The sequence below is a fragment of the Vipera berus genome, assembly GCF_964194415.1.
Source record: "Vipera berus genome assembly, chromosome: 4".
NCBI lineage: Eukaryota > Metazoa > Chordata > Lepidosauria > Squamata > Viperidae > Vipera > Vipera berus.
The window spans coordinates 9,870,054-9,897,154 of record NC_138206.1 but is presented as its reverse complement, the minus strand read 5'-3'; the positions used below and the strand labels follow the sequence as shown (position 1 = coordinate 9,897,154).

Below are 27,101 nucleotides of genomic sequence, written 5' to 3'. Positions count from 1 at the left end.
AGGGACAAAAGGGCTTTGTGACTGACAGAGGCAGTCTTAAAAGGAAACCAAACAGCCCCCACTCATTCTTCCTGGGATGGCTGTGTTCGGAGACACCCGAAACTTTAGCCCTTAAAAGCTTCTCCCATTACTGCCAGCTCACCTTGCAAGCAAACACCTTCCTGAGGTAGAGAATCAGTCACCTACTGGAAATGCAACCACTGTTTAAAGTCAGAGATAATGCTTGTAATTCGGGAATGCTTGTCTCCAGCACTGATTTCCCCCCCTCTGACGACGTCACGACATAACTTTATCTAGCAAAATGAAAGCCATATAAGCCAGCGAGGTAGAGTTAGCTTCAGGAGTGGGTCTCCCAAACAAGGAGGAAGTTACATTTCTTTCTGTCTGTGTTTTGATCTTTTTTTAAATCCCAACTTTTATTACTTAATAAATAACTCAAAGCAGTGAACGTATGTTAATAGTCCTTCCTCTTCCTATTTTCCCCACAACAACAATGTGAGGTGGGTTGAGCTGAGAAGGACTGGTCCAAAGTCGAAGAAGAAGGAGGAGGAGGAGGAGGAGGAGGAGGACGAGGAGACCTTGGAAGTCATCTAGTCCAACCCCCTGCTCAGGCAGGAAACCCTATACCAGTGATGGCGAACCTTTTAGAGACCGAGTGCCCAAATTGCAACCCAAAACCCACTTATGTATCGTCGGGAGCCGGGTGGGCGTGGCCCATTGGGTGGACGTGGCCCATTGGGTGGACGTGGCCCATTGGGTGAGCGTGGCTGCAGTGGTAAAGGCAGACTGGGTGGGACTAAAAAGTTCAATCAATCAATTCCAACTTTGAGAGGTGTTTTTTTCCTGCGAGAAGTTGAAATTGATTGATTGAACCTTTTTTTTTTTGCACACGGCGGTGGAGGCCTAAAGCGAAAAGGTTTTATAAAACCCAGCTGAAGGCCTAGGATTGGACGACATCATGCGTGCCTACAGAGGGCTCTGTGTGCCACCTGTGGCACGCATGCCATAGGTTCGTCACCACAGCCCTATACCATTCCAGACAAATGGCTGTCCAGTCTCTTCTTAAAGACTTCCAGTGTTGGAGCCTTCACAGCTTCTGGAGGCAGGTTGTTCCACTGGTTAATTGTTCTAACTGTCAGGAAGTTTCTCCTTAGTTCTAGGTTGCTTCTCTCCTTGACTAGTTTCCATCCGTTGCTTCTTGTCCTGCCTTCAGGCGCTTTGGAGAATAGCTTGACTCCCTCTTCTTTGGGGCAGCCCCTGAGATATTGGAACACTGCTATCATGTCCCCCCTTGTCCTCGGCTGTTTGGTAGGTGGGACTAGAACTTACCATTTCTTGGTGATTGGCCCAGTCACCCACATAGCTTTAATGCCTAAGTTGGAACTAGAACTCACCATCTCCTGGTGATTGGCCCAAAGTCACTCAGCCAGCTTTAATGCCTAAGAGAACTTACAGTTTCCTAGTGATTGGCCCAACATAAGTCAGCCAACTTTCATGCCTAAGGCGGGACTAGAACTCACCATCTCCTCATGATTGATCCAAAGTCACCCAGCTGGCTTTCAGGCCTAAGGCAGGACTAGAACTCACAGTTTAGTATTTTGGGTCCCTTGAGAAAGCTGCATCCCATGTTCCCACTGAATGCAAATGCTGCATCTATTTAAATGCAGTGTTTGTGCTATTATTTCTGCATGTTGCCCTCCTCTCAGAACCTGAACTAGAAGATAATAAATGTAATTAATAAACACAAACTTGAAACCTCTGTGACAACATCAAACCACTGATCTAAGGCAGGCATGTCAAACCCACGACGTCTCTTCCAAATGCATGTGGCATGGATATTGTTGTTGTTTATTTTGTCCAAAGGTAAAGGTAAAGGTTCCCCCGCACGTGCCTGCTAGTCGTTTCCAACTCTAGGGGCCGGTGCTCATCTCCGTTTCAAAGCCGAAGAGCCAGCGCTTGTCCGAGGACGTCTCCGTGGTCATGTGGCCGGCATGACTAGATGCCAAAGGCGCACGGAACGCTGTTACCTTCCCACCGTAGTGGTCCCTATTTTTCTACTTGCATTTTTACGTGCTTTCCAACTGCTAGGTTGGCAGAAGCTGGGACGAGTAACAGGCGCTCACTCTGTTACGCGGCACTCGGGATTCGACCCGCCAAACTGCCGACCTTCTGATCGACAAGCTCAGCGTCCTAACCCACTGAGCCACCGCGGTCCCAAACCTGAGATTTATTCTGTGAGAATAAACAATGGCCTGACACAGTCAGCATTTATCAGAGGTAGGAACAGACTCCAACTCTTTGTCAGAATGACACATCAGATAGCACAACACAAGCTCTACTCTTTATTACATGGCATCACGGCACAAATAGAAAAAGGGGCAGGGCTTCCATTGTGTTACTTCTGTTGTCATTTGGCTCTGGCTTTCTCTCTCTCTCTCTGTCTGCCCACAAGCAGTATGGACATTGGGTGACAAAATGCCTATTTAAGAGGGACTCAAATCAAGATTTATTGCATCTGTCTAATGCTGCCTGCTATCATTGGAGAGGCATGATGAGAATATGAAAGCAGTATTTTCTGCTTAGCTTTTCAGGTTGCATTTTTTGCTGCCTTAGAACCGGGCACTATACTCAGAATGTTGTATGTTCTTTTCCTAACAAATACAGTATGATCACTTATTGGCAATCCTTTAATACTGCGACCATATAATACTAGGAAGAGGGGAGGGGAGGAGAGGGGGAGAGGAGAGGAGGGGAGAGGACAGGAGTCTTTATTGCCTAAGTGTGATTGGACACACAAGGAATTCGTCTCCAGTGCATAAGTTCTAAGTGTACATGCAAGCAATACATAAACTTTTATAAATATATTTCCTTTCAATTCCAGCTGTTTAGAAAAGGAAGCAGCTACTACAGAAAGATCACGGTCTTACATCCCACAATTTCTGCCATTTCTAAAGAAAAAAATTTTTTTCAGAGTTTCTTGGTTTCGGTCTCCCTTGAAAAGCCAAGCAGGCCAAACCAAATACGGTTTGGTTTGAAAAAGCCAAGCAGACGAGGCCAAATCAGGCCAGACCAAATACGGTTGTGATGCAGCTGTGAAAGGCCTACTACAGAACCGAATCCCAGAGTATACATAGGCCATAAAGCAGACGTCTGGGGCTAAATATTCTTCAAGTTTCTTCCAACATTGCAAGCCTGATTTTGTATTCAAGTTATATTTGTCTTGTGAGAATTTCATCAGGGAGGACGCATAAGCTACGGGAACAGGAGCATTCTTTGAAAGGACTCCAAGGAGAATGATCAACAAGCTGAAATAACTTTTTACCGACAATCTAAATTTTTTTTAATTTTTTTTTTAAATTTTAATTCCATTTATATCCCGCCCTTCTCCGAAGACTCAGGGCGGCTTACAAACTTAGCAGTAGCCTTCATTCTATGTATATGCCTGCTTATTAGGGCTTTCACACAACCCCCCCCCAAGCGGCATTATTACAAAGTCAGCTTAATTGCCCCCAACAATCTGGGTCCTCATTTTACCTACCTCGGAGTCAAGGCTGAGTCAACCTTGAGCCTGGTGGGATGCGAACCTGCACTAATTGCAGGCAGCTGGTGTTACTTAAGGAGGCATTAGCCCACTGCTCCACCAAGGCTCTGCTCCACCAAGGCTCATAAACCCAGCTGAAAGAAGCCTTCCTCTCGGTGCTAAATTTTCCAGAAATATTTTTAAAATAACAGGCAGATGGATTTGAAACTGAGGTGCCATAAAAACATGCTTCCATTCCTTTCTATTATGGGGTGGTGGTGGTGGTGGTTGTTTTAAAAAATGCACAGTAGCACTTACTTGCTGTAAGAAAACAGCCTCTTAAACGTCCATTGCCTGATATTAGAGCCACCGCAGGGAAAGTGGAAGCTTATTAAATTGCACCTTGCATAATAAAATGTTCTAAAAATGGATCTTGGCTTTAGAAATAGAGTATCAAAGGTGCTTCTCGCTGACATAACTGATGGAATTACCGCCACAGTTAAATTTCATCCAGTTTCACTTCAGCAAACTTTGCAGAATTCTAATTTTATGTATGATGCTAGGAGGGCTACCTGCACAATTTTTCAGAAGGGTGTGTGTGTCTTGTCACCGTGGAAATGGCAAATAGCCGCAAAGAGATAAAACTAAATGCATGGTCAGGGGTGGGCAACTATTTATTTTATTTTTATTTATTTTATTAATTTAATTTATATACCGCCCTTCTCTCAAGAGACTCAGGGCGGTGAACAGGGCAATACATAAAAATTGGATACAAAAATTAAAATTATTAAACCATGATTAAACAATGCCCATAAATAATACAAATTTAAAATTGAAGTCATAATAAAAATCCCACCCCGTCCCATCAGGCCAGGCCCGCTTGTTCAAAGAGATGGGTTTTAAGGTCGCGCCGGAAGGAGCGGAGATCGGGCGCCATCCGGAGCTCTACCGGAAGATGGTTCCATAAATCCGGTGCACCCACAGAGAACGCTCTCCCCCTGGGGGCCACCAGTCGGCATTCTTTGATCGGCGGCACCCTGAGGAGGCCCTCTCTGTGGGAGCGTACTGGGCGGAGGGAAGTTGACGCCGGCTGCAGGTGCTCCCCAAGGTATTCTGGACCCATGCCATGGAGGGCTTTGTAGGTCATTACCAACACCTTGAACCTCACCCGGAAGACAACTGGCAACCAATGCAGCTCGCGGAGCAAAGGTGTGACACGGGAGTATCGGGAAACCCCCGATACAACTCTCGCGGCTGCATTCTGTACCAGTTGGAGCCTCCGAGTGGTCTTCAAGGGTAGCCCCATGTAGAGAGCGTTGCAGTAATCAAGACGAGAGGTCACGAGCGCATGAGTGACCGTGCGCAAGGCATCCCGGTCTAGATAGGGCCGCAACTGGCGCACCAGGCGAACCTGGGCGAACGCCCCCCTAGTCACAGCTACAATATGGTCTTCTAAGGAGAGTTGTGAATCTAGGAGGACTCCCAAGTTGCGAGCTGTGAAGTGACCTGTGAACTTCAATTTGAAGTGACCTGTGAACTTCAATTTGAAGTGACCTGTGAACTTCAATTCCCAGAATTCCTGAGCAGCTGGCTCAGGAATTCTGGGAGTTGAAGTCCACAGGCCATAAAAGGCAACAGTTGCCCATCTCTGATCTAGGTGCAATGGAAATCTTATTTTTAAAGAAAACAAAGTTTGGAATGTGAAAAATCTCATGTTTTTCTTATTGTTATCAACAAAACTGATCAGTAAGTGCAAAGATAAATTAAGTCACTTTATTGGTGAGATGGGTGGCATATAAATTAGTAAATAAATAAAATAAATGGAGAATGATAACCAAATCCTATAATCTAAGTTGTCCCCTTTTTTGCTAAATACTACCTTTCCTATTTCTTATTAAATCCTAAATATCTAACATCAAATGTTTAAGTATTTCATTTAAACTGACTTTTTTTCTAATCATATTTTTCATCACAATATGAAAAGTAATCCCCATATGATGAAAAATACTATTGGTCTTTCATGGTTTTTATTAACTGCAATTACTAGAGGCATTTTATCAAAATTAACCTATCTAATATTGTTTATTTTAGATGTAAAATAATTTCTACTTATTATTTTTACACTTTTGCACTCTTTTCACTGATGCTGTTTCTTTCCTATAGTTTGCTGTTTATTTTATATCGCATTCTATTTTTTTATTCTATTTGTCTAAGTGTTTATGTTTACTTAACATACATCATATTGCCGATATTTTGAGGTGTCATCAGTTTTGTTACCTTTCAAAAAAATCTGCACAATTTCTTACACTACATGATAGCAGTCTGTCAGCCATGATCTTAAAGAAATAAAAGTTGATTCTTATGACAACCTAGGCCACAGAATATTTTCACATGTTTTCACAAAGGAAAGACTTTTGTTTGTTGTACCAGTCTGGAAGAGAATACAACTTGAATAATTAAAATGCCCCTGGTCAAAAAGAAAAATTAGTGTTAAAAAGCATCTAAATCTCTAAATCTTTCTTTTTGCTTCTTTTTTTTAAAAGCAAGCATAAGTGTTCAGAGCTAAATGGGAAAGAGGGAGGGGGAAAGCCTACAGAACGTCTAGGGTGAAAGATGGCTGTCTACATATTGTGTTTTGAAAACAAAAGAGGATAAAAGATTGTGTTACCCGAACCACAGGTTATTTGGTCCTATTTAACTGCTTTGGCTCATATTTCATTAAAACACTCCCTGCAAAAATTGTAGGAGGATACATGAGGATATGGAAAAGGAAAGGGGAAAAAAATCAAATAAGCTATCCTTAAATTTTTTTATCAAATGGGCCCCAATCTCAAATTTCATTAGAATTATAAAAACTCATTAGTCAGAAAGCAAATCTGAAATGAGTAAAATGACAACTCATATTTACAAAAGTGGATTTGACAATTTTAGTCTCAGTCTCAAATGAATCATTTTGGGATACAATGTAATATATACATTAGCAAAACTGAAGAGCCAAATATTTAATTATAAACTACATAGTTAAGTTCCTTTGTATATACTTATTTGCGCATATATGTGTATATATGTATACGTATGTATATATTTGCATACATTAAAAAGTAATCCTTAACGATTCCTTTCTGTTTACAACTCTACCTTTACACTTCTCTTTCCAATGTTTAGTACAAATTCAGACACATCCAGTGTGAATCACTACTAAGGATTTATCACCATAGTAACTAATCTAGCCTATTGTACGTGCAACTTAAGAAAATTGCTGGATGTCTTAAAGCGATGTTGCAATGGATTTGCATTAAGTACATGTCATGAACAAAATGAAATATTTAGCCTATAAAATTTTACTGGAATCATTCAGCAAACACAAGAAGCTGTCCAATACTTTGGAATCAATTCCCGAAAGGTGATTTGCTGTATATGTGGGACAGAGCCAACAGCACATCAGTGTGCAAGTTTTAAAAACAACCATATCTACGGCTGGAATCATGTCAAAGCTTCAGAATGCAGAAAAAGATGTGTACGCTTTAAAGAGTTTCATGTTGTCATGTCTTCCAAAACTCTAAGAATGCGTAAAGATAAAGCAAAAATATTTAGGACAAACCAGATGGAAAGTTAACGTACAGCATTCTTTATATATTATGGGGATAACTTTAGAAACGTAAGAATATCATATGGGTCTTAACGCTCTCAGCAACCAGCCTAAAAATTCAACTCTTATCACAAATTCAGTTGGACATTTAAGACTCACTTATTTGATAACCAATTAGTGCTTCCAATCTGAAAGCCCAACTCAAGCTAATCATGAGTTTTTAGCACTATTGCCAATGGCAGTCAGGGAAGCAGGGGTCCCACTTCTTTTTTTACAAATTATATCAAAATAACTTAGTGCACTTGGTGTCAGTAAAGAAGTTAAAATAGAAGCCGATGAATAAGATTGATAAATGTAGTAGTAGTCAATTTGTTTACTGTGTTTATAATAAGAGGCCCAACAAGGAGTTTTGAGGAATGTCTATTGAGAAGGGGAAAGATTGACAAACTAGGCCACTCAGTGAAACTAAAACACTGCATAAGATAAATAACGTTGACAGCTTCTGGAGGAAGGTTGTTCCACTGGTTAATTGTTCTGACTGTCAAGAAGTTTCTCCTTAGTTCTAGGTTTGCATCTCTCTTTGGTTAGTTTCCATCCGTTGCTTCTTGTCCTGCCTTCAGGCGCTTTGGAGAATAGCTTGACTCCCTCTTCTTTGGGGCCACCCCTGAGATATTGGATCACTGCTATCGTGTCATCCCTCTTCCTTCTCTTCATTAAGCTAGACATACCCAATCATCTTTGTTGCTCTTCTCTGAACTCTTTCTACTCTTGAAATCTTTTTTACATCGTGGTGACCAAAACTGGATGCAGTATTCCAAGTGATCTCGATTCTATCCTTCTGTTAATGCAGCCTAGCACTGTGTTGGCTTTTTTGGCAGCTGCAGCACACTGCTGGCTCATATTGAAGCGATTGTCCACTAGGACTCTGAGATCCCTCTCACAGTTGCTACTATTGAGCAAGGTATCTCCTAAACCAGGGGTAGGCAACCTCGGCTCTTTTATGACTCATGGACTTCAACTCCCAGCATTCTTGAGTCAGCATAGCTGGGAGTTGAAGCCCATGAGTCATCAAAAGAGCCGAGGTTGCCTACCCCTGTCCTAAACTATACCTGTGCATTTGGTTTTCTTGCTCTAATGTAGAACCTTACTTTTTTCACTACTGAATTTCATTTTGTTAGATGGGGCCCAATGTTCAAATCTGTCGAGATCCTCCTGTATCTTAAACCTGTCTTCTGGAGTGTTGGCTATTCCTGCCAGCTTGGTGTCGTCTGCAAATTTGATGAGTTCCCCATCTATCCCCTCACCCAAATCATTGATGAAGGTTCAAACCATTTAAATGCTGCACTGGTAACACTAAGACAACTCAAACATGCTTTTAACGTCCAGGGGTCCAAGATGTCAAAAGCTGCAGATACAGTTAACCACAATAAGACTGATGATAGGCACTTTGCCTTGGCCACCATAAGCCATTAACAACACAACCTAATGCAGATCCTATAGATTATCTGACATGAAAACCCAAATGGGATGGATTATCTACTGAAAGATGAAGTGAGAATTGAAAAGGAATGATTCTTTCAAGAACTTCAAATAAAAAGGAAAGGACACTTGGTGACTATAAGGATAAACAAAAGGATCAAATGACGATTTCATTTTTAATGAAGATCACACATAAGCATGTTTTCAGGAGTCAGCCGCCGCCCCGCCCCCCCCCCGCCCCCCCAATTGAAAGAAAACAGTTCACTAGCCTCATACCAAAAAGAAGGAAAGAAGGGAGGCAGGATAAATGGGGGGGAGAGAGAGAATAATCCTGATAAATGCTAGCTAGAATTAGTAAACTGTTAGAACTAAGCTTTGATACAAATACAAAACAATTATCAAAATCACCTGGTTTCAAGAACAGTTGGTAAAGGTGAAGATAGAAATGATGGGAAAGCAGCAAATGTCTTCTTGGGAGATTTTGCTTGAGTACATATTAAATTTCCCCTCCTCCAGTCAATCAAAATATGCAGAGAGGTTGAGATTTGGAAAGATTGAATAGAGATAAATGCAATGGATCAAAAAAAAAGATGAGACACATATAAAACCTCCACAGGGTTGGAAGCCATACTGTTCACTATATTCCTAACAATATTTAATGCTGCAGATATTCCCCAACTTTGCTTCCAAGCAATCTTACTTAATTTTAACACCAGTCTTTCCAAAGCTGATTCCAATATGGCTGGTCATCCTACTGCTTTACAGTCCATGAAAATTCCTAGCTAAACTTTCCCTATCCCGATGCCCTCCAGATGTGTTGGAAAACACAGCCTTAGATCATCCTGGGTGGGAACCATGAAAATTGTAGTTCAACACATCTGGAGCACGTCAAGCTGGGGATAGTTGTTTTAAAGTAAAAAAAACGAAGTTGCTACTAGCTCTTGTGAACCCTTCAATACATGGCTGGGAAAAGGGAGAGCAAAGAATCCTTTAAGGAACTCTGTTTGGCCTAAAACATCCTTGGTGGGTGGGCTAGAGCAAGAGTACTATGAACTTGGCAACTGAAGATTAAATCTGTTTTAACATCCAGATTAAACTCTGTTAACTACAGACTTTGAATAACAAACACCAAGAAGCAAAGTTGGTTCTGAGCTATATTTGTTGGTGATTGAAAGACACCACGGTCCAACGCAACTGGAAAATATCATGTTGTGAAAGGTCGAACAAGGGTTTCCAGGGAAAAGTTGGCTTGAACTTTGAAAAGTTGCAAATTTACAAGCTTTCAGCTACTAAATGTTCCAATTCTGAAGATCTTGAGCCTGGCAGAGTAGGATATTATGGAGCCAAGCAAATTATTATTTCTTATGGGACATAAGAAATAAATCTAATTTCCAAGTTTAACGATATGAGGTCTCAACTTCCAAGGAAGGAATGGTGAACCAAAGACATCTCTAATAAAATGACTGCAGTGGAATGAAGAGCTGGAAAATAGCTTAAATTCCTCTCTGGATAAAGAGATGATTTGAGATTGCACACAAGTGCTCCACACAGTTTACTCCTCGCAAGGAGATTAGAAGACAGCGGCAAGTCATCTCTTTATATATTTCTTCTTCTTTTTTTACTATGTTCTTATATGTTCTTTCTTTTCTATTTTCCTTTCTATTTTGTCTTATCTGCACCTTCTATTTCTTTTCTTTTCTTTTTATATCTCAGAAGAGCATTTTCTAGAGCACATTTTGAACAGCTAGATCTCATGGTAAGATATGGGAGGTTTCTTGGAGTTTAGTTTGAAGAAAGACTGTATTTGTGGAGCACCAGTTGTTGAAGATATATTCTTTCTGACTATATAGACTGTATTCTGCAGAAGGGGCTGCTTATTTAGATTCTTACTTAAAAACTTAAAAAAAACAGGACATCCAGGACAAAGTGTCTTACTCTTTTCAGGGAACAAACCAGCTTATCATTACTAAGGCCACACCCTTTATTTCAAAGGCCATTTCAAAGAGGAGGGATATTTAGACCAGATTGGTGTTAAATGTAGGGGTCATAACTTGATATGAAAATGTCCTATTGTTCTCTTTGGATCTACTTGCATATTTGTATTAGTTTTATAGTTTTGATATGGCCAAATGACAATATCAATAAATAAATATTCCCAGGACTTTTTCTCTCATAGAACGCTCAGAACGGAGTTCCGGCACCTTTTTTGGATGGAACCTTGTAGGATAAACAAGGCGGGTTGTGTGACATGTGTGAGTTCCGGCACCTTTTTCTTTTACAAAAAAAGCACTGAATATTCCTATTCTATTCTAGGGACGCGGTGGCTCAGTGGGTTAGGACGCTGAGCTTGTCGATCAAATGGTCGTCAGTTTGGCGGGTCAAATCCCAAGTGCCGCGTAACAGAGTGAGCGCCTGTTACTCGTCCCAGCTTCTGCCAACCTAGCAGTTCAAAAGCACGTAAAAATGCAAGTAGAAAAATAGGGACCACTCCGGTGAGAAGGTAACAGCGTTCCGTGCGCCTTTGGCATCTAGTCATGCCGGCCACATGGCCACGGAGATGTCCTTGGACAAGCGCTGGCTAGTCGAAAACGACTAGCACGCATGTGCGGGGGAACCTTTACCTCTATTCTATTCTATTCTATTCTATTCTATTCTATTCTATTCTATTCTATTCTATTCTATTCTATTCTATTCTATTCGAATGAGCTATACAAATCAACATATGGTTGTTTGTGTTTTAATTCTAAAATAAAATAAACTCTCCTTACCTTATTACTTTTAAGTAATATACATTTCACCTTAGATTATACATTATTGGTGCAATATTTAATATTCTTTCTTTAGTTTTAATTAAAAAACTTATTTAAGTCATCCGCCCGACTGCCTAGAGCAGATTTAAAGTTGCATAATAAAATGTTTAAACCAAACACACAGAGAGAGTTGCCAGAAGCCAAAGATCCAACGTCCAAGCAATGCAATCATCGTGACCGAGCCAAGTCAGAAGAAAGCAAGCCAAAAAAAAAAAGGCAGACAGAATTATGACTGCTTTTCTTCTTCGTAGATCCCATGAGTAGGTTTAGGAAAGGTTTACTCAATTTGCCTAACTTAGTTGCCAAAGTTTAGACGGTCTTTTGTGTGTGTGTGTGTGTGTGTGTGTGCTCATCCCCACAAAAAGTCAATAATAGAAAAATCCAGAAGCAAAATCTCAAGGAAGGCATTGGCTTCACTGAAGTGAAGCAGCTAGGTTATGAATACAACAATGTTCCAAAGGTTAAGCATTGCTACAGAAATGCAGCACACCCATGCCCCAACTGCAATGAGAAAGATAAGGAATATTAGCCAGTAAGTAAACTAAGTTGATTCTGGAGAACGTGGTCCTAGATCAAGGGTAGACAACCTTGGCTCTTTGATGACTCATGGACCTTTCCCAGAATTCCTGAGCCAGCATGGGGGAATTATGGCCCCTTCATGACTTGTGGACTTCAACTCCCAGAATTCCTGAGCCAGCATGGCTCAGCTTTGGCAACCTCTCCCTTTCCCCTTAGCGTGGCTGGCTCAGGAATTCTGGGAGTTGAAGTCCACAAGTCATAAAAGAGTCAAGGTTGCCTACCCCTGTCTTAGATCTAAGAATGTTTTCTGTGTAGCATTATAAATTGCATTATAAATTCAAACCAACACTTTGATTTCCATTGGAAGCCTCTTGAAAGCCAGTGGACTGACCTACAGCATTTGTGTCATGTGCTCTTGCAACATGTACTAATTAACAATTGCACTGTGAATCAACTGCAGCTTTCGAGCCATCTTCAAACGCATCTCTGTGCGGAACGTATTACGTATTCTTTCTGTCTGCTAGAATACTGATGTTGAAAGCAGGGGATAAATAATAATATCCCTCTCAATCTCATCAAACTGTAATATTGGTTAATGCCATTGCTTCTTAGGAAAAATAAACGTGAATAATTACTGTAAGTCCGCACAACTCTTACTCCCAGAATTGTATAAGCCACACAAAGAAAGTAAAGGATTTTTCAACTCATGGTCTCCCATTTTCTACCTTGGTGCTTTATCCACTACTAGACCAAACTGGCTCTCCTTATTTTAATTCTCCTTATTTTATTCTCAGGGTTAGAATTTTCTCTTTTTTGCAGAAATTAAGTTAGAATAAAACAGAATGCCTTTGTAAAATTCCATGCTTTTAAATGGAAGAGCAAGGGAAAAAAATATTATATGTACATCCATCATGGTATGTCATCACAATCTTTCCCCAGAGAATTTGTTTCTTGGCTGTCATGTTAAAATTAATAACCATAAGTGGTTTTGGAGCTAGCAATAGGTGGTTACAGAACTACAATAGTAGGAAATAAGTCATATGCAATGGATGTTTCATTGTGTTAAAAGCAAATGAATAACTAACTCCTTACTGGGCACTCTCCCAAAGTTTCCTGAGCTTTCTTATACATGGTGTTATATAATATAATCCCAAGAAAATTAAATTTGCAATGAAATCTAACTATACTTCAGCAGTTTATTTTTTTTTCCCTTTCAGAATAAGAACTTTCTGTTTGGTCGAAGATATAAAAGCACAGCGCTTTCCATTTTAAATAAACTTTTAACATAAAGTAAGAAAAGTATTGGCAACATACCTGAAAAAGAACATAAACAGGGCAGCTGTTACACAGAACAAAAGGACCTATAAAAAAGGAAAAAGAACATTATTTAAACAGCTAATCCCAATTAAGTACTTCCAAACCAAGATCAGATTTCAGGAAGTTTTAAATAATTCAAAGACCTCATTAGGCACCTTATAAAAAGTGAAATTTACAGTGAAAAATATCAATGACGATGTTACAAAGAATAGGGGTTGGGCTGTTTTTTTGTTATTTTTTTTTGTCCTTTTGGTATATGCTCAACAAAATACAGACTATATAGTAAATTAAAAATTTGGTCTTGTTTCTTTGACTGACTATGACAAAGTCCACCTACCCTAGCTTTGCTAAACATGTAGGCCAATGTGAAGATTTATGTATATTTTTAATCAATTTTAGATAGCCACTCATCTCAGCAAAGGATGCTCTGGGTGACGAACAAGAGTCAGTAAGAACAATTAATAGAAACAAAAAAGTACAAAATAAAAAAAATTAATAAGTATCAATATCACAAAAGTGAAAATACAAGCCATAGGAGGAGGAGGATAAAGATGGCCACCTCAGTATTTATTTATTTATTTATTAATCAAATTTATGTAGCTGCCAACCTCACCTAAGGCAACTTTTGGATGGACAGATGGACAGGAAGTTTGTCCTTGGGTCTACCTTGAAGTAAAGGAGCAGAAGGCCAACAAAGTGATGGGAACTGGTTATTGCACTGGCACAGAAAAGACCAAATTGCTAGGTCACAGGGGTAGGCAACCTTGGCTCTTTTATGACTCGTGGACTTCAACTCCCAGAATTCCTGAGCCAGCCACGCTGAGGGGAAAGGGAGAGGTTTCCAAGCTGAGCCATGCTGGCTCAGGAATTCTGGGAGTTGAAGTCCACGAGTCATAAAAGAGCCAAGGTTGCCTACCCCTGGCCTAGGCCTAGGTCGCTTTATGACTCATGGACTTCAACTCCCAGAATTCCTGAGCCAGCCACGCTGAGGGGAAAGGGAGAGGTTTCCAAGCTGAGCCGTGCTGGCTTAGGAATTCTGGGAGTTGAAGTCCACGAGTCATAAAAGAGCCAAGGTTGCCTACCCCTGTGGGAACTAAAACAAAACGTTTTATAAAATAAATAAATTCATTAATTAAAAATTAAAATAAAATAAAAAGGGGTAAGAGAAGGAGGTGATGGCAGGTTCCTAGGGGTTCTAGAAACAGGATTTATAAAAGGCAGAAGGCCAATGTGGCAGGATGGCAGCCTCTTTGCCAGCGCTTCATGCAGACTGTCAAGAAGAAAACGCATGAAATATAAACTGAGGTGAACTATATGAAGATACTGGTGTTTCCTACAATAAAGACCATGCTTTTCTGCAAAGTCTTGGAAAAGAAGACTGCAATAGTAGTCAGGTATTTGGGTAGTGGGGTGGGGTGGGAAGGCAGCCCTTGAATTAGCCAACACGATTTTGTTTAATTATTGCCTATTATTGTGATTTTTAGGTACATTTTGTTGTTTTATGGGTATGAGCCATCTAGAACCCATGAAGGAGCAGCCTTGACTGAAAGAATGAAAAAAAATTAATAAAGCAGAAGTGTATACCAAAGACAAGATTGTGAATGATTACCTATACACACACATATCAAAAATATAATGGAGAATTCCTATCATTATACAACGCAAATGTGCAAGAAATTGAAAGTAAATAAAAAAGCCTTAATTTTTTATTGCTTCTAGTCTTGTATCCACCTGCACCCATCAATGCACTGCATTGGAGCTTGCATCTGGATTTACTATAGATTAAGCAACAATTAGCAAGAGTCTACAGATGTGGCCAAATTGTGAGCACTCACTGACTTGAATTGCACATATAAATACTTCTTGCAACTCCCTGCAACAAGTTCATGTGTTTCCATTGCTACCCATTAGCACAAGCACACTAACACACTTGTATTTCAGCGTGTCAGTTCAATTGCTTATTTTATTTTATCTCAGCAGTGGGTGATGTTGGCAGGCGTTCAAATGGCTACAAGGCACTTTTTGATCATTAACAGCCAACATGGGAGCATGTGATTAAATAAAGCCTGGGTTCAGAGTAAGCTCCTTCACCTTTTTTGAAAGTCAAAACTAACTTGTGTTACTTTTTAATTGCTGTTCTAAAACAAATGTGTTTATAATTGTTAGTGCTACTTTGATAGTCCATAAAAAGAAAGATTAGATTTTAAAAACTCTTTCTTGCTTTCTCCACTGCCGATAGGATTAACATTTTAAATTTAACATTTGATGTTTACCAACCCTGAAAAGCCTTTTTTTTTCCATTCGCTTAGCTTGAACGTTAATTAAAGTTACAGGTTTTTCCCATACAGTCATATCTGACTCTAGGGGGCAATGCTCATCTCCATTTCTTGGCTGAGGGAGCCAGAGTTGTCCAAAGACATTTTCTGTGGTCATGTGGCTAGCCTGGCTATACACCAAGGGGCACAAAACGCAGTTACCTTCCCACTGAAGAGGTTACCTATTTATCTACTTGCATTTGCAGGATTTCGAACATGAAGTCCAACAATTTATAAGATTAACATAATACGGGTAGTCCTCAACTTACCACTCTAATTGAGCCCAAAAATTTATGTTGCTAAGCAAGACAGTTAAGTGAATTTTGCCCCATTTTCTTGCCACAGTTCTTAAGGGACTCGCTGCAGTTGCTAAGTGAGGTTAGTAACACGGTTATTAAAGTGAATCTGGCTTCCCCATTGACTTTGCTTGTCAGAAGCTCACAAAGTGTGATCCCATGACCCTGGGACACTGCAGTCGTGATAAATATGAGTCAGTTGCCAATCATCTGAATTTTGATCACCTGACTATGGGGGTGCGGCAATGGTCGTAAGTGTGAAAAACAGTCATAAATCACTTTTTTTTCAGTGCTATTGTTAAGTTCAAATGGTCACTAAACAAACTGCTATAAGTCAAGGACTACCTATACCAAAGATTAAAACTCAACTAAAAACTGAAGAAACAAGCAAAAAAAATATATACTATTTTCCTCTATGAGTTTTAATCATAGTTCATGAATCAGAGAAGCAATTTCTCATTGTGTTACTTAGACCTGAGTTCCCCAACCTTTCCGGCTTTGCGGACCGGTGTGTGTGTGGGGGGGGGGGGGGAGGATGGTTCTGTGCGAGCGGTCAGCAAGTGCGCATGCAGCTCCATTTGTGCGAGCAGCATGCACAAGCGCCAGCTGCTCACGCAAATGAAGTGTGCATGCACACGCTCGCTGGAATCGCCCACTGTTTCCACAGCCCAGTTGCAAACACCTCAAGGCCCACTAGTGGGCCATGGCCCAAAGGTTGGGGACCCCTGACTTAAGCCTTTTTAAGTGTTGAAAAGATTATGTGGACAAAAAAAGGCACAAAGATGCCATCTGCCCTCAGCAGCCATGTACAGAAGCCAGATCCCAAAGCAACCAAGCAAAGAAGAGCTTTTAAGGGTGTTTAGCGGAGGCGATAAAGGAAGAGAGGCATTATGTCTGTCTGCTGTTCATCTGAGAAACGTGGAGATGGAGGAAACCGTTCTCATGACATGCACAGGATGTGCCCATGTTTGTTTTCTGGCATGAAGAGGACCAGAATTACGAAAGCTGATTATCCTCCTGGAAGAGAAAGTGAGAAGCCTTCCCCCCCCCGCCGCCCCCCACCAAGATAATAAAGAAAGGTGAGAAATTCTAGAATGGAAACAGAACACACTTATGGAAAGTCAATGGTATCATGAAGCTTCCCACAAAAAGATTTTAAAAAAACAAAAGAGTATGGAGAGATAGATAAGGCATGAACTAAAGGCCTAGGGACGCGGTGGCTCAGTGGGTTAGGACGCTGAGCTTGTCGATCAGAAGGTCGGCAGTTTGGCGGGTCGAATCCCGAGTGCCGCGTAACAGAGTGAGTGTCTGTTACTCGTCCCAGCTTCTGCCAACCTAGCAGTTTGAAAGCACGTAAAAATGCGAGTAGAAAAATAGGGACCACTACGGTGGGAAGGTAACAGCGTTCCATGCGCCTTTGGTGTCTAGTCATGCCGGCCACATGACCACGGAGACGTCCTCGGACAAGCGCTGGCTCTTCGGCTTTGAAACGGAGATGAGCACCGAACCCTAGAGTCGGAAACGACTAGCACGCATGTGCGGGGGAACCTTTACCTTTACCTTTAAAGGCCTAGGCCCGTCAAGATGAGCTCTCGTTCTCTGGAGTTTCAGAGTCTCCTAATCAATATTTCTGCTGGATAAATGCGACAGCCATGAGTCTCAGGCATTAAGGAAAAGACCTCAATGCACTGCACAACAAGAGATTTTTACCTCCGCACTGAAGAGGACTGTATTATTAGAGATGCTGAGAAGGATAAAGCAGCAATCTGCCAACTGGATAGTCCATTAAGAAAAGTGTGCTGCTTTCCTGGGACATACAACGGGGATGTGATGGAAATGTTGCTAAGCTCCCTTATTTGTTTATTTCTTCGTATCCTGCTTTTATTATTTTTACAAATAATTCAAAAACAGCAAGTGTATCCAACAGACTTTCTTCCTCCTAGTTTCCTCACAACAACAGCTCTTGTGAGTTGGGTTAGGCTGAGAGAGAATGGCTGGCTCAAAGTCACCCAATTGGCTTTCATGGCTAAGCATACACTTGAACTCACGGTCTGGAGGCTTAGCCACTGGACCAGTGATAATTATCCTTTACTATCCACCCAGAAACAACTGGACAACTTCTTGTCCAGTAGGCAGGACAAGAAACTATGGGGTTAAATTATAAGAAAGTAGATCTCTTACATGTTCCTAATATGTAAATATCCTTATATAATCTCCTTATGAAAGATCTGTCAAATAAACAGCCTGCCTATGGAGGGAGTAGGCTCTTACTTGTCGGAATTTTTAATTAGATGGCTGGATTTCCACCGCTGGGCATACCGTAGTAGTAGATTCTTGCATGTAGCAGGGACTAGATTAGATGACCTTCGGGATCCCTTCCAACTTTTTAATGATTCCATCATTTCCTTACCCATATTTCAAATTCTAAGCCTAAGGTTGGAATTAGCTGTTGCTTACTTACAACAGTAACAAAGTATTCCCAGGTTGTGTGATATAATCAAAAGCAACTCTGCAGTTGTTAAGACCTGTTTTGTTCCTGCAGAAAGAAAAGCTATAGAAAAAAACACAAATAAAATCTCACACACAAAAAAAACACAGCACCATCTGGACTCTATAAAATTCTATTGTAGAACCAGGTCCACGGCATGTTAGAATTCCTATCTTTAAAGTATTTTAAAAATATAGGAATCTCCCAGATTATGCCAACAGCCCATCTTGTCCATACTATAACTAGACAAACACTTCTGAAATATTTTTAACAGGGGCAAAAGGGTCATCAGATCCTTTCAAAAGTGTGTTTTTCTTACTGCCCTTAATCAAGTGCTAATTAATTTCACTGAATTGACTCCCCTGTTCTGGCATTACCAGAGAAGGTTGGGGGGGGAATCTATTTCCTCCACATTGTCCTGTTATTTCCTGTTGCCTTTATTTCTCCAACCAGTCTCTTCCTCTATTACCTTTAAACAGGCCCCTTAACTTCTAAATATATTCAGCACAAGTGATTTAAAAATATTTCTGTTGTTCTTATTTTTATTTTAGTTACACCGTACTTCTTGGGAAAACAACGTTATTCACATTTAGAAAAAGAAAATTGCCATAAATGTTCCAAGGCCAGCTTTAAGAGGATGGTAAACGCAGACAATCATATAGCTGCATTAAAAATGATGGAGAGAACAGGAAAGCTTTCCTCCAGAGACTGGAAAAAATAGAAGAGGGATCTGACTTATACTGAGCCACATGTTGTCGTTGTGTCCGACCCATCGCGACCCCATGGACAACGTTCCTCCAGGCCTTCCTGTCCTCTACCATCTTCTGGAGTCCATTTAAGCTCACGCCTACTGCTTCAGTGACTCCATCCAGCCACCTCATTCTCTGTCGTCCCCTTCTTCTCTTGCCCTCAATCTTTCCCAGCATTAGGCTCTTCTCCAGTGAGTCCTTCCTTCTCATTAGGTGGCCAAAGTATTTGAGTTTCAACTTCAGGATCTGGCCTTCTAAAGAGCAGTCAGGGTTGATCTCCTCTAGGACTGACCGGTTTGATCGCCTTGCAGTCCAAGGGACTCGCAGGAGTCTTCTCCAGCACCATAGTGCAACTGAGCCACATACCAAGACAGAAATCAGGCTTTCTAGATTTCTCTACAAAGTTAAACCCTCTTCCCCCTTGTGTTACACATGGTGGTCTGAAAGAATATGGAGGCACAGCGGGACTCGACAAATGTGTTCCATTTTAGAACATAGGAATCTTCTCCTCCGTCTTTAATTTATGCTCTATTTTTCTGTAACAGAATTGTGTACAAATGACAAACACGTAATTAGTAAAATGCATCAACTTGTATTCAAATTTGAAACATAAGTAAACATGCAAAACTATGTATGATAAAGCAGATATATCCTTTAGCGGATATGTCTCTGGGCGGCTTCCTTCTCCAAAAAAAAAAAAAATCTGAAATCTGTACAAAAACATGTACTTGTTTGATTATCCAGAATGCTCTTCCAGGGAATGTACCGATTACATTCGATGTTATCAGCATACATAATGTTTCAGATGGCTTCTGCTGAGACAACATCCTCTTATAGCTAGCTGTTCCCAGAAAAATAGATTTGGGTAAATAATCTTAATCTGAGCTCTCCTTGGTCCTGTTTTTAATCCACGTTCTAAGTAACGTGAGTGGGTCTGCAACCCAAAACGCACTTATGTATAGTCAGGTGCCGGGTGGGTGTGGCCCATTGGGTGGGCATGGCTGCGGTGGTAACAGTAGAGTGGGTGGGACTGAAAAGTTCAATCAATCAATTCCAACTTTGCAAGAGATCTTTTTTTCCCCACAAGAAGTTGAAATTGATTGAAGCTTTTTTTTTTTTTACAGACGGCGGTGCAGGCCTAAAGCAAAACGATTTTATAAAACCCAGCTGAAGGCCTAGGACTGGGGCAACAGCACGCGTGCCCACAGAGAGGGCTCTGCGTGCCACCTGTGGTACACGTGCCGTAGGTTCACCACCACAGATCTAAGTCATTGAGAGGTGAATCATATACAAATTCAATAAATAGTCTTTACAGCAACAATAGCATCGACAAAAACTAGAATTACAAGCATCCCTCAAATGCCCATTGAGCAGGAAAGACGGAAGTGGCACAAGGAGAGTATGTCAAGAACTCTTATCGGGATCGCATAAATAAAGGAAAAGAAATTGAGAGAACCAGAAAAATGATCTAGAAGCGTTCTAATCCACAGCTGACCAAGAAGATCTTATCTATTTTCAGATAAATAGTAATAAGTTAACGAAAACTTGTAAATGCCATTCAGAATCCTGACTCTTCCAAACGAATTGGCATCACTGTCTATTACTGATGTAAGGTGACTTCCCTTGAGAAATGTTTTCCTCACCGAGATCAAGGCTTTCCTAACCTTGGGCCTCCACTGTGCATATTTGTTGAAGGCTGAATATACTGCTGTCAAGGGGGCGTGATGGCTCAACAGTTAAAAGACGCTGAGCTTGTCCGCTGGAAAGCTGACAGCCTGGGTTTGAGACCCAAGCGCCGTGCAATGGGGTGAGCTCCCGTTACTTGCCCCAGCTCCTGCCCACCTAGCTGTTCGAAAGCATGCAAATGCGAGTAGACAAATAGGTACCACTTCAGGTACCACTTCCGTACGCTCGGCATATGCTCATGCTGGCCACATGACCATGGAAATTGTCTTTGGACAACTTTGGGTCCCTCCGCTAAGAAACGGAGATAAGCACCGTCCCCTTGAATCAGACATCAGCGGAGAGAGGAAACCTTTCCTGACAGTGAGAACAATTAATCGGGGGAACAACCTGCCTCCAGACGTTGTGAATACTCCATCACTGAAAGCTTTTAAGACGAGACTGGACAGCCATTTGTCTGAAATGGCATAAGGTTTCTTGCTTGAGCAGGGGGTTGGACTAGAAGACCTCCAAGGTCCCTTCCGTTATTCTGTTCCGTTACATCTTTTTACTGAAATCCAATCCCATTTTTCTATAGGATTAGCAACACAAATACACAACACACAACTGCCACACAATAGCAAAAGGATATAATCTCTCATGGTGGTGTGGGAAACTAACAATTTTGCTTCCATCTGATCCCCTAAGAATGAAGACCCCGAAACTTTAAACAAAACTAATGTAAAAATGCTCAGACTCTGATTATTTACATACATACATACATACATACATACATACATACATACATACATAATTTTATTTGTATACCGCCCTTCTCCCGAAGGACTCAGGGCGGTGAACAGGGCAAACATATAAAAATACAAAATACAAAAATTAAAAAGGAATTAAACAAGATGCCCAAGTTAACAATAGATTAAAATACATTTAAAACAACAATAAAATCCAAACCCATCCCCCATCAGGCCAGGCCGGCTTGTTCGAACAAATAAGTCTTCAGATCGCGCCAGAATCCCTCAATAAAATGTCCAAATATGAACATATGGATAGGATTCAGTTAGCCTTAACAACGAAGAAGCGAAGCAATCATGAAACAAAGAAAAATGCATTCTAAAAACATTTTGTGTCTTGAAAAAAACTGAATGGGAGATGGTTTTTAGACTTATGTCCTGCTTCTCCTAGTACCTGATAGATGACGGATCGTTGGAAGATATTTCTACACTAGAAGAGCCATTTGACTGAGCCAGCAGAACACTTCTAAAAAACTTTAAAAATGTTTTATATCGCATACAATCATAACTGTGTATTCACCAGCAACCAAAGCTGTAAATGACCCAATGGTCTGCTGGAATTTTACTTCCTTTTTTTTCTCCTTGCCATGACCCATTTATAACTGATTGATGTCTCAAACCTAATAAAATGGGAGCTCTGCAAGAGAGAAACCTTGAGATCTTCCAGCTGTATAAATAGCTCTATCCAACAGAAAAAATGGAAGAATTTTGAACTATTGGTGCATTCTTTTAAGTTATCTTTATAGTTAGCTTTTCCTAGATTGTGTTACTAGATGTTCCTTAAACAAGCAAAAGCTTTTATACTGCCTGATTCATTCATAAGCAAGCTTGTTCATGTAAGCAGAACTGAAAATGGATGAAAATTGATGAATTTTTAACAAATGGTTTTAAATTTTATTTTATAGGTTCAATATATTAAAAAGCAACCCAGATGATTAGGGGCCTGGTGGCTAAAACATATAAAGAACCATTGCTGGAATTGGGTATGTCTAGACGCGGTGGCATTAATTAATACAACAATATACTGAGGCATACACTCTGTTTTCCAGTATTAACTAACACCATTCCTCATGCTTACAAATGTCAGAAAAATACTTGTTCTATCTTTCAGATAATTGCCAGCATGTCTTGCAAAGAAGAGCAGAGATAGATTTAACCTGGTCATAAGGACAACTGTAAGCACAATTTAAGGGACGCAGTGGCTCAGTGGGTTAGGATGCTGAGCTTGTCAACCAGAAGGTTGGCAGTTTGGTAGGTCAAATCCCGAGTGCCGCGTAACAGAGTGAGCGCCTGTTACTCGTCCCAGCTTCTGCCAACCTAGCAGTTTGAAAGCACATAGAAAATGCAAGTAGAAAAATAGGGACCGCTCCGGTGGGAAGGTAACAGCGTTCTGTGCGCCTTTGGCGTCTAGTCATGCCAGCCACATGACCACGGAGACGTCCTCGGACAAACACTGGCTCTTCGGCTTTGAAACGGAGATGAGCCTCTACAGTTGGAAATGACTAGCACGCATGTGCGGGGGAACCTTTAACTTTACCTTTACCTAGTTTAATGAAGAGAAGCATGAGAAGGGACATGATATGTTGGACTCTTCAATAACAAGCTTTTCCATAGCTTCTACAAATTTAGGCACATAATTTTGATAATTATCAGTAAGACCTAAATATCAAGTGCTCATAATAACAATTTCATTTTAATTACACTTTTAAAAAAAATCTAACAGGAAGGAAGTTGAACACTTGTACATTTCTGGGAGTATGAGGCTATTGGAGGTTATTTTTTAAATTTCTTCCCTCTCCACATATTATTATGCAGCTGCTCTGGGTTTATCTCTGAACAGCTGCTTTGCTGATCACTGACAGGCCCAGACCAGCATCCGAGCTGAATATGAAATGTGACAAGCAGGAAGAGAGAGACAGTCTGCCCAATAGTCTACAAGCACAACCAATGTAGAAATGCTTATTTTCCTCCTATAAGCAAGTAACAAAATAAGGGGAAAAACCAGGAATGTACCCATACAGCTCCTGTTTAAACGGTAAAGTAGTAGATTAAAAGGAAGGGAAGAAATCAGCAAGGAAATTTTAAGATCTGCACTGTAAGATCTGCACTATGAAAAAGCATTAATGTCCAAAGTTTTTAAATATTTTAAATAATAAAATTTGTTATAAAATTTTAAAAAAAGAAAAATCATTAATAATAAATCCTCTTTGCTTCAACCATTTGAAAAAAAGCATGAGGGTTAGAATTATTTGAGACCACCTGCTCCAAAAGAGTTGTGTGTTAGTGGGTTAGGACGCTGAGCTTGTCGATCAGAAGGTCGGCAGTTTGGCGGGTCGAATCCCGAGTGCCGCGTAACAGAGTGAGCGCCTGTTACTCGTCCCAGCTTCTGCCAACCTAGCAGTTCGAAAGCACGTAAAAATGCAAGTAGTAAAATAGGGACCACTACGGTGGGAAGGTAACAGCGTTCTGTGCGCCTTTGGCGTCTAGGCATGCCGGCCACATGACCGCGGAGACGTCCTCGGACAAGGGCTGGCTCTTCGGCTTTGAAACAGAGATGAGCACCAGCCCCTAGAGTTGGAAACGACTAGCACCTTTACCTTTACATTTTACCTATGCCTGGTTTTACTTGCGGATAATACTTTCACATAGTTTGAGATCTTTGTAGCAGCATTCCAAAGTACAATTTTTTGCTTCATTACCCTAACCCAGGGGTGTCCAACTGCCGGCCCACGAGCCGGTTGCATCATAAGGAGGCCACACAAACCCCCAGCTCCACCAATGCAAAAAAAAGTCATGATACGTCATGACCCATCACGAGACGCGGCGAGTTTCACATCCATGCCCTAACCTACTTTTAGACATGTTTCCTCACCAGACAGCAAACTGTAAAATACGATGTTTACCAATTTTGCCAAAAACAACTGCAGTTCCTGTGGGACGTTATTCCCATCATAAGCATAGGTCTTCCCTGTTTCTCACTAGAAAGGTCACCTTTTTGAGTCAGGATGTCACAATAATGTCAGAAGAAAAGAACAAAGGACAATATGTGTTCTGAAAGCCAAAACATCTACAATCTTTTGTATCAAAACTGTAAGGTCTATCATTTGGAATGCAATGATTTGGGGACAGACCTAAGCAGTAGAGAAACCACCTAATCCTCAGCAGGCACACATTGGGAGGACCTAATTCACTGTCTCCCTTACAGTTGTCCCAAAGGTATTTTTTTCAAAAAGGCAACTGGATTTTGTTTTTCCCTGAAGATGTTTTGCTTCTCTCATCCAGGAAGCTTCTTAAGTTCAAAGAAGAACTTAACTTAACTTAACTTAACTTAAACTTACATTTAAGCAGGAAAAACCAAATGTACAGGTATAGTAGGGGGTAACTTGCTCAATAGTAGTAACTGTGAGAGGGATCTCAGAGTCTTAGTGGACAATCACTTCAATATGAGCCAGCCGTGTGCTGCAGCTGCCAAAAAAGCCAACACAGTGCCAGGCTGCATTAACAGAGGGATAGAATCAAGATCACGTGAAGTGTTAATACCACTTTACAATGCCTTGGTAAGGCCACACTTGGAATACTGCATCCAGTTTTGGTTACCACAATGTAAAAAAAAGATTTCAAGAGTAGAAAGAGTGCAGAGAAGAGCAACAAAGATGATTAGGGGACTGGAGGCTAAAACATATAAGGAATGGCTGCAGGAGTTGGGTATGTAGAGAAGGACGAGGGGGGACATGATAGCATGTTCCAATATCTCAGGGGTGGCCCCAAAGAAGAGGGAGTCAAGCTATTCTCCAAAGCGCCTGAAGGCAGGACAAGAAGCAACGGGTGGAAACTAAACAAGGAGAGAAGCAACTTAGAAGTAAGGAGAAACTACCTGACAGTGAGAACAATTCATCAGTGGAACAACCCGCCTCCAGAAATTGTGAATGCTCCAACACTGGAAGTTTTTAAGAAAAGACTGGACAGCCATTTGTCCGAAATGGTATAGGGTTTCCTGCCTGAGCAGGGGGTTGGTCTAGATAACCTTCAAGATCCCTTCCAACATCATCATCATCATCATCATCATCATCATCATCATTATATTATTATTAAGATTCTTGGATGAGAAGCGAAACAGTTTCAAGGAAAAACAAAGTCCAGTTGCCTTTTGAAAAAGCACCTTTGGGTAAAAACCTGATTGTTCTCCCTAGCTTTGAGACATGGTGGCTTGTGAAGCCACATTTAATTATGTCTGCTTTATGATTATTCTCCCGGTTGGCCGGGATCTCTTTTTTAAATATATTGTTTCCCAAGGTCTTCAAGGAGTTGAGCAGCCTTGAAATTTGGCTAATGAAATACTAAACGTGATTCCTAATTTGTTGGTGTTTTTGCTGCTGTTCTCTGGATAGCATAAAAAGGGACAGGGAGGTTACTTTGCATTCAGGAGTTGGTTTCAAAATTCATTCAGCTTCACTTTCAAAGGGCTGAAAAGAAATACCCTTGCGAAAGATATTTGCACGCAAGTCAAAATTCTGGAGTATTTCCCCCTTCCGCATCTCTGCAGCTTATCGGGAAGCTCTTTTGGGTGCTGCAGAATTATATCAAATGTTTTTCACTGTCTCTGTTGTCGGCAGTTAGCAAGCACTTGCCCTGTAAGAATTGCGAAGCTTCTTTGGACTTCTTAAGATCAACAGTCAGGCTGCTGTCCAGAATTTCTCGTACTGTTCCCGTTGCACGCTGAGGGAAAGGAGATATACTCAAGAGACAATTCACTGCAGCTTCTTGACCTTTTGCATGAAAGGCTAGCTTGACCTTCGGCTGAACATTTCTAAAATTGCTTCATTTCTTTTTTTTAAAAAAAAACTGCAAGAAGTTGGAAGGCAAAAATACCGGCTAAGTGAATTTTTTGTTGTGAAACCCAGACTAAATTAGAAATACAAAGTGAGAATTGGAAGCTAGCCAGTCCCAGGTTGAAAGCTTCCTATGTGAAAATCCACCTCTGTTCTAAGCAGCGCTTAGCAGGTCTGGCTTCAGAAAAATCTACCTAACTGTTAGCCTAAATCTGTGACGGCAAACCTTTTAGAGACCGAGTGCCCAAACTGCAACCCAAAACCTAGTTACGTATCGTCGGGTGCCGGGTGGGCGTGGCCCATTGGGTGGGCGTGGCTGCAGTGGTAACGACAGACTGGGTGGGACTAAAAAGTTCAATCAATCAATTCCAACTTTGCGAGATTTTTTTTTTCCCCGCGAGAAGTTGAAATTGATTGATTGAACCTTTTTTTTTTTTTTTGCACACGGCGGCAGAGGCCTAAAGCGAAAAGGTTTTATAAAACCCAGCTGAAGGTGTAGGACTGGGGCGACGGTGCGGGTGAGAGGGCTCTGCGTGCCACCTGTAGCACGCGTGCCATAGGTTCGCCACCATGGGCCTAAATCTTCTTTCTTTTAATTCCAACCCACCGGTCCTTATCCTGCTGTTAGAGAACAGGTCCACTTCCTCTTGCCTATGACAAACCTTTTAGACATCCGTTTCCTCACATTATCTGGAAACAATGATTCTTATCTGCAGCCC

At 41.0% G+C, this 27,101-nt stretch overlaps 1 protein-coding gene across 1 annotated transcript in view; it reads right to left on the bottom strand.

Moving 5' to 3' along the window:
- Positions 1-27,101, bottom strand: part of TMEM135 (transmembrane protein 135) — a 172,237-nt gene that overhangs the window by 47,314 nt on the left and 97,822 nt on the right. Inside the window, exon 6 of the mRNA XM_081327589.1 lies at positions 13,232-13,278. Coding sequence (XP_081183715.1) covers positions 13,232-13,278 — 47 coding nt within the window. The remainder of the gene's footprint in view (positions 1-13,231; positions 13,279-27,101) is intronic.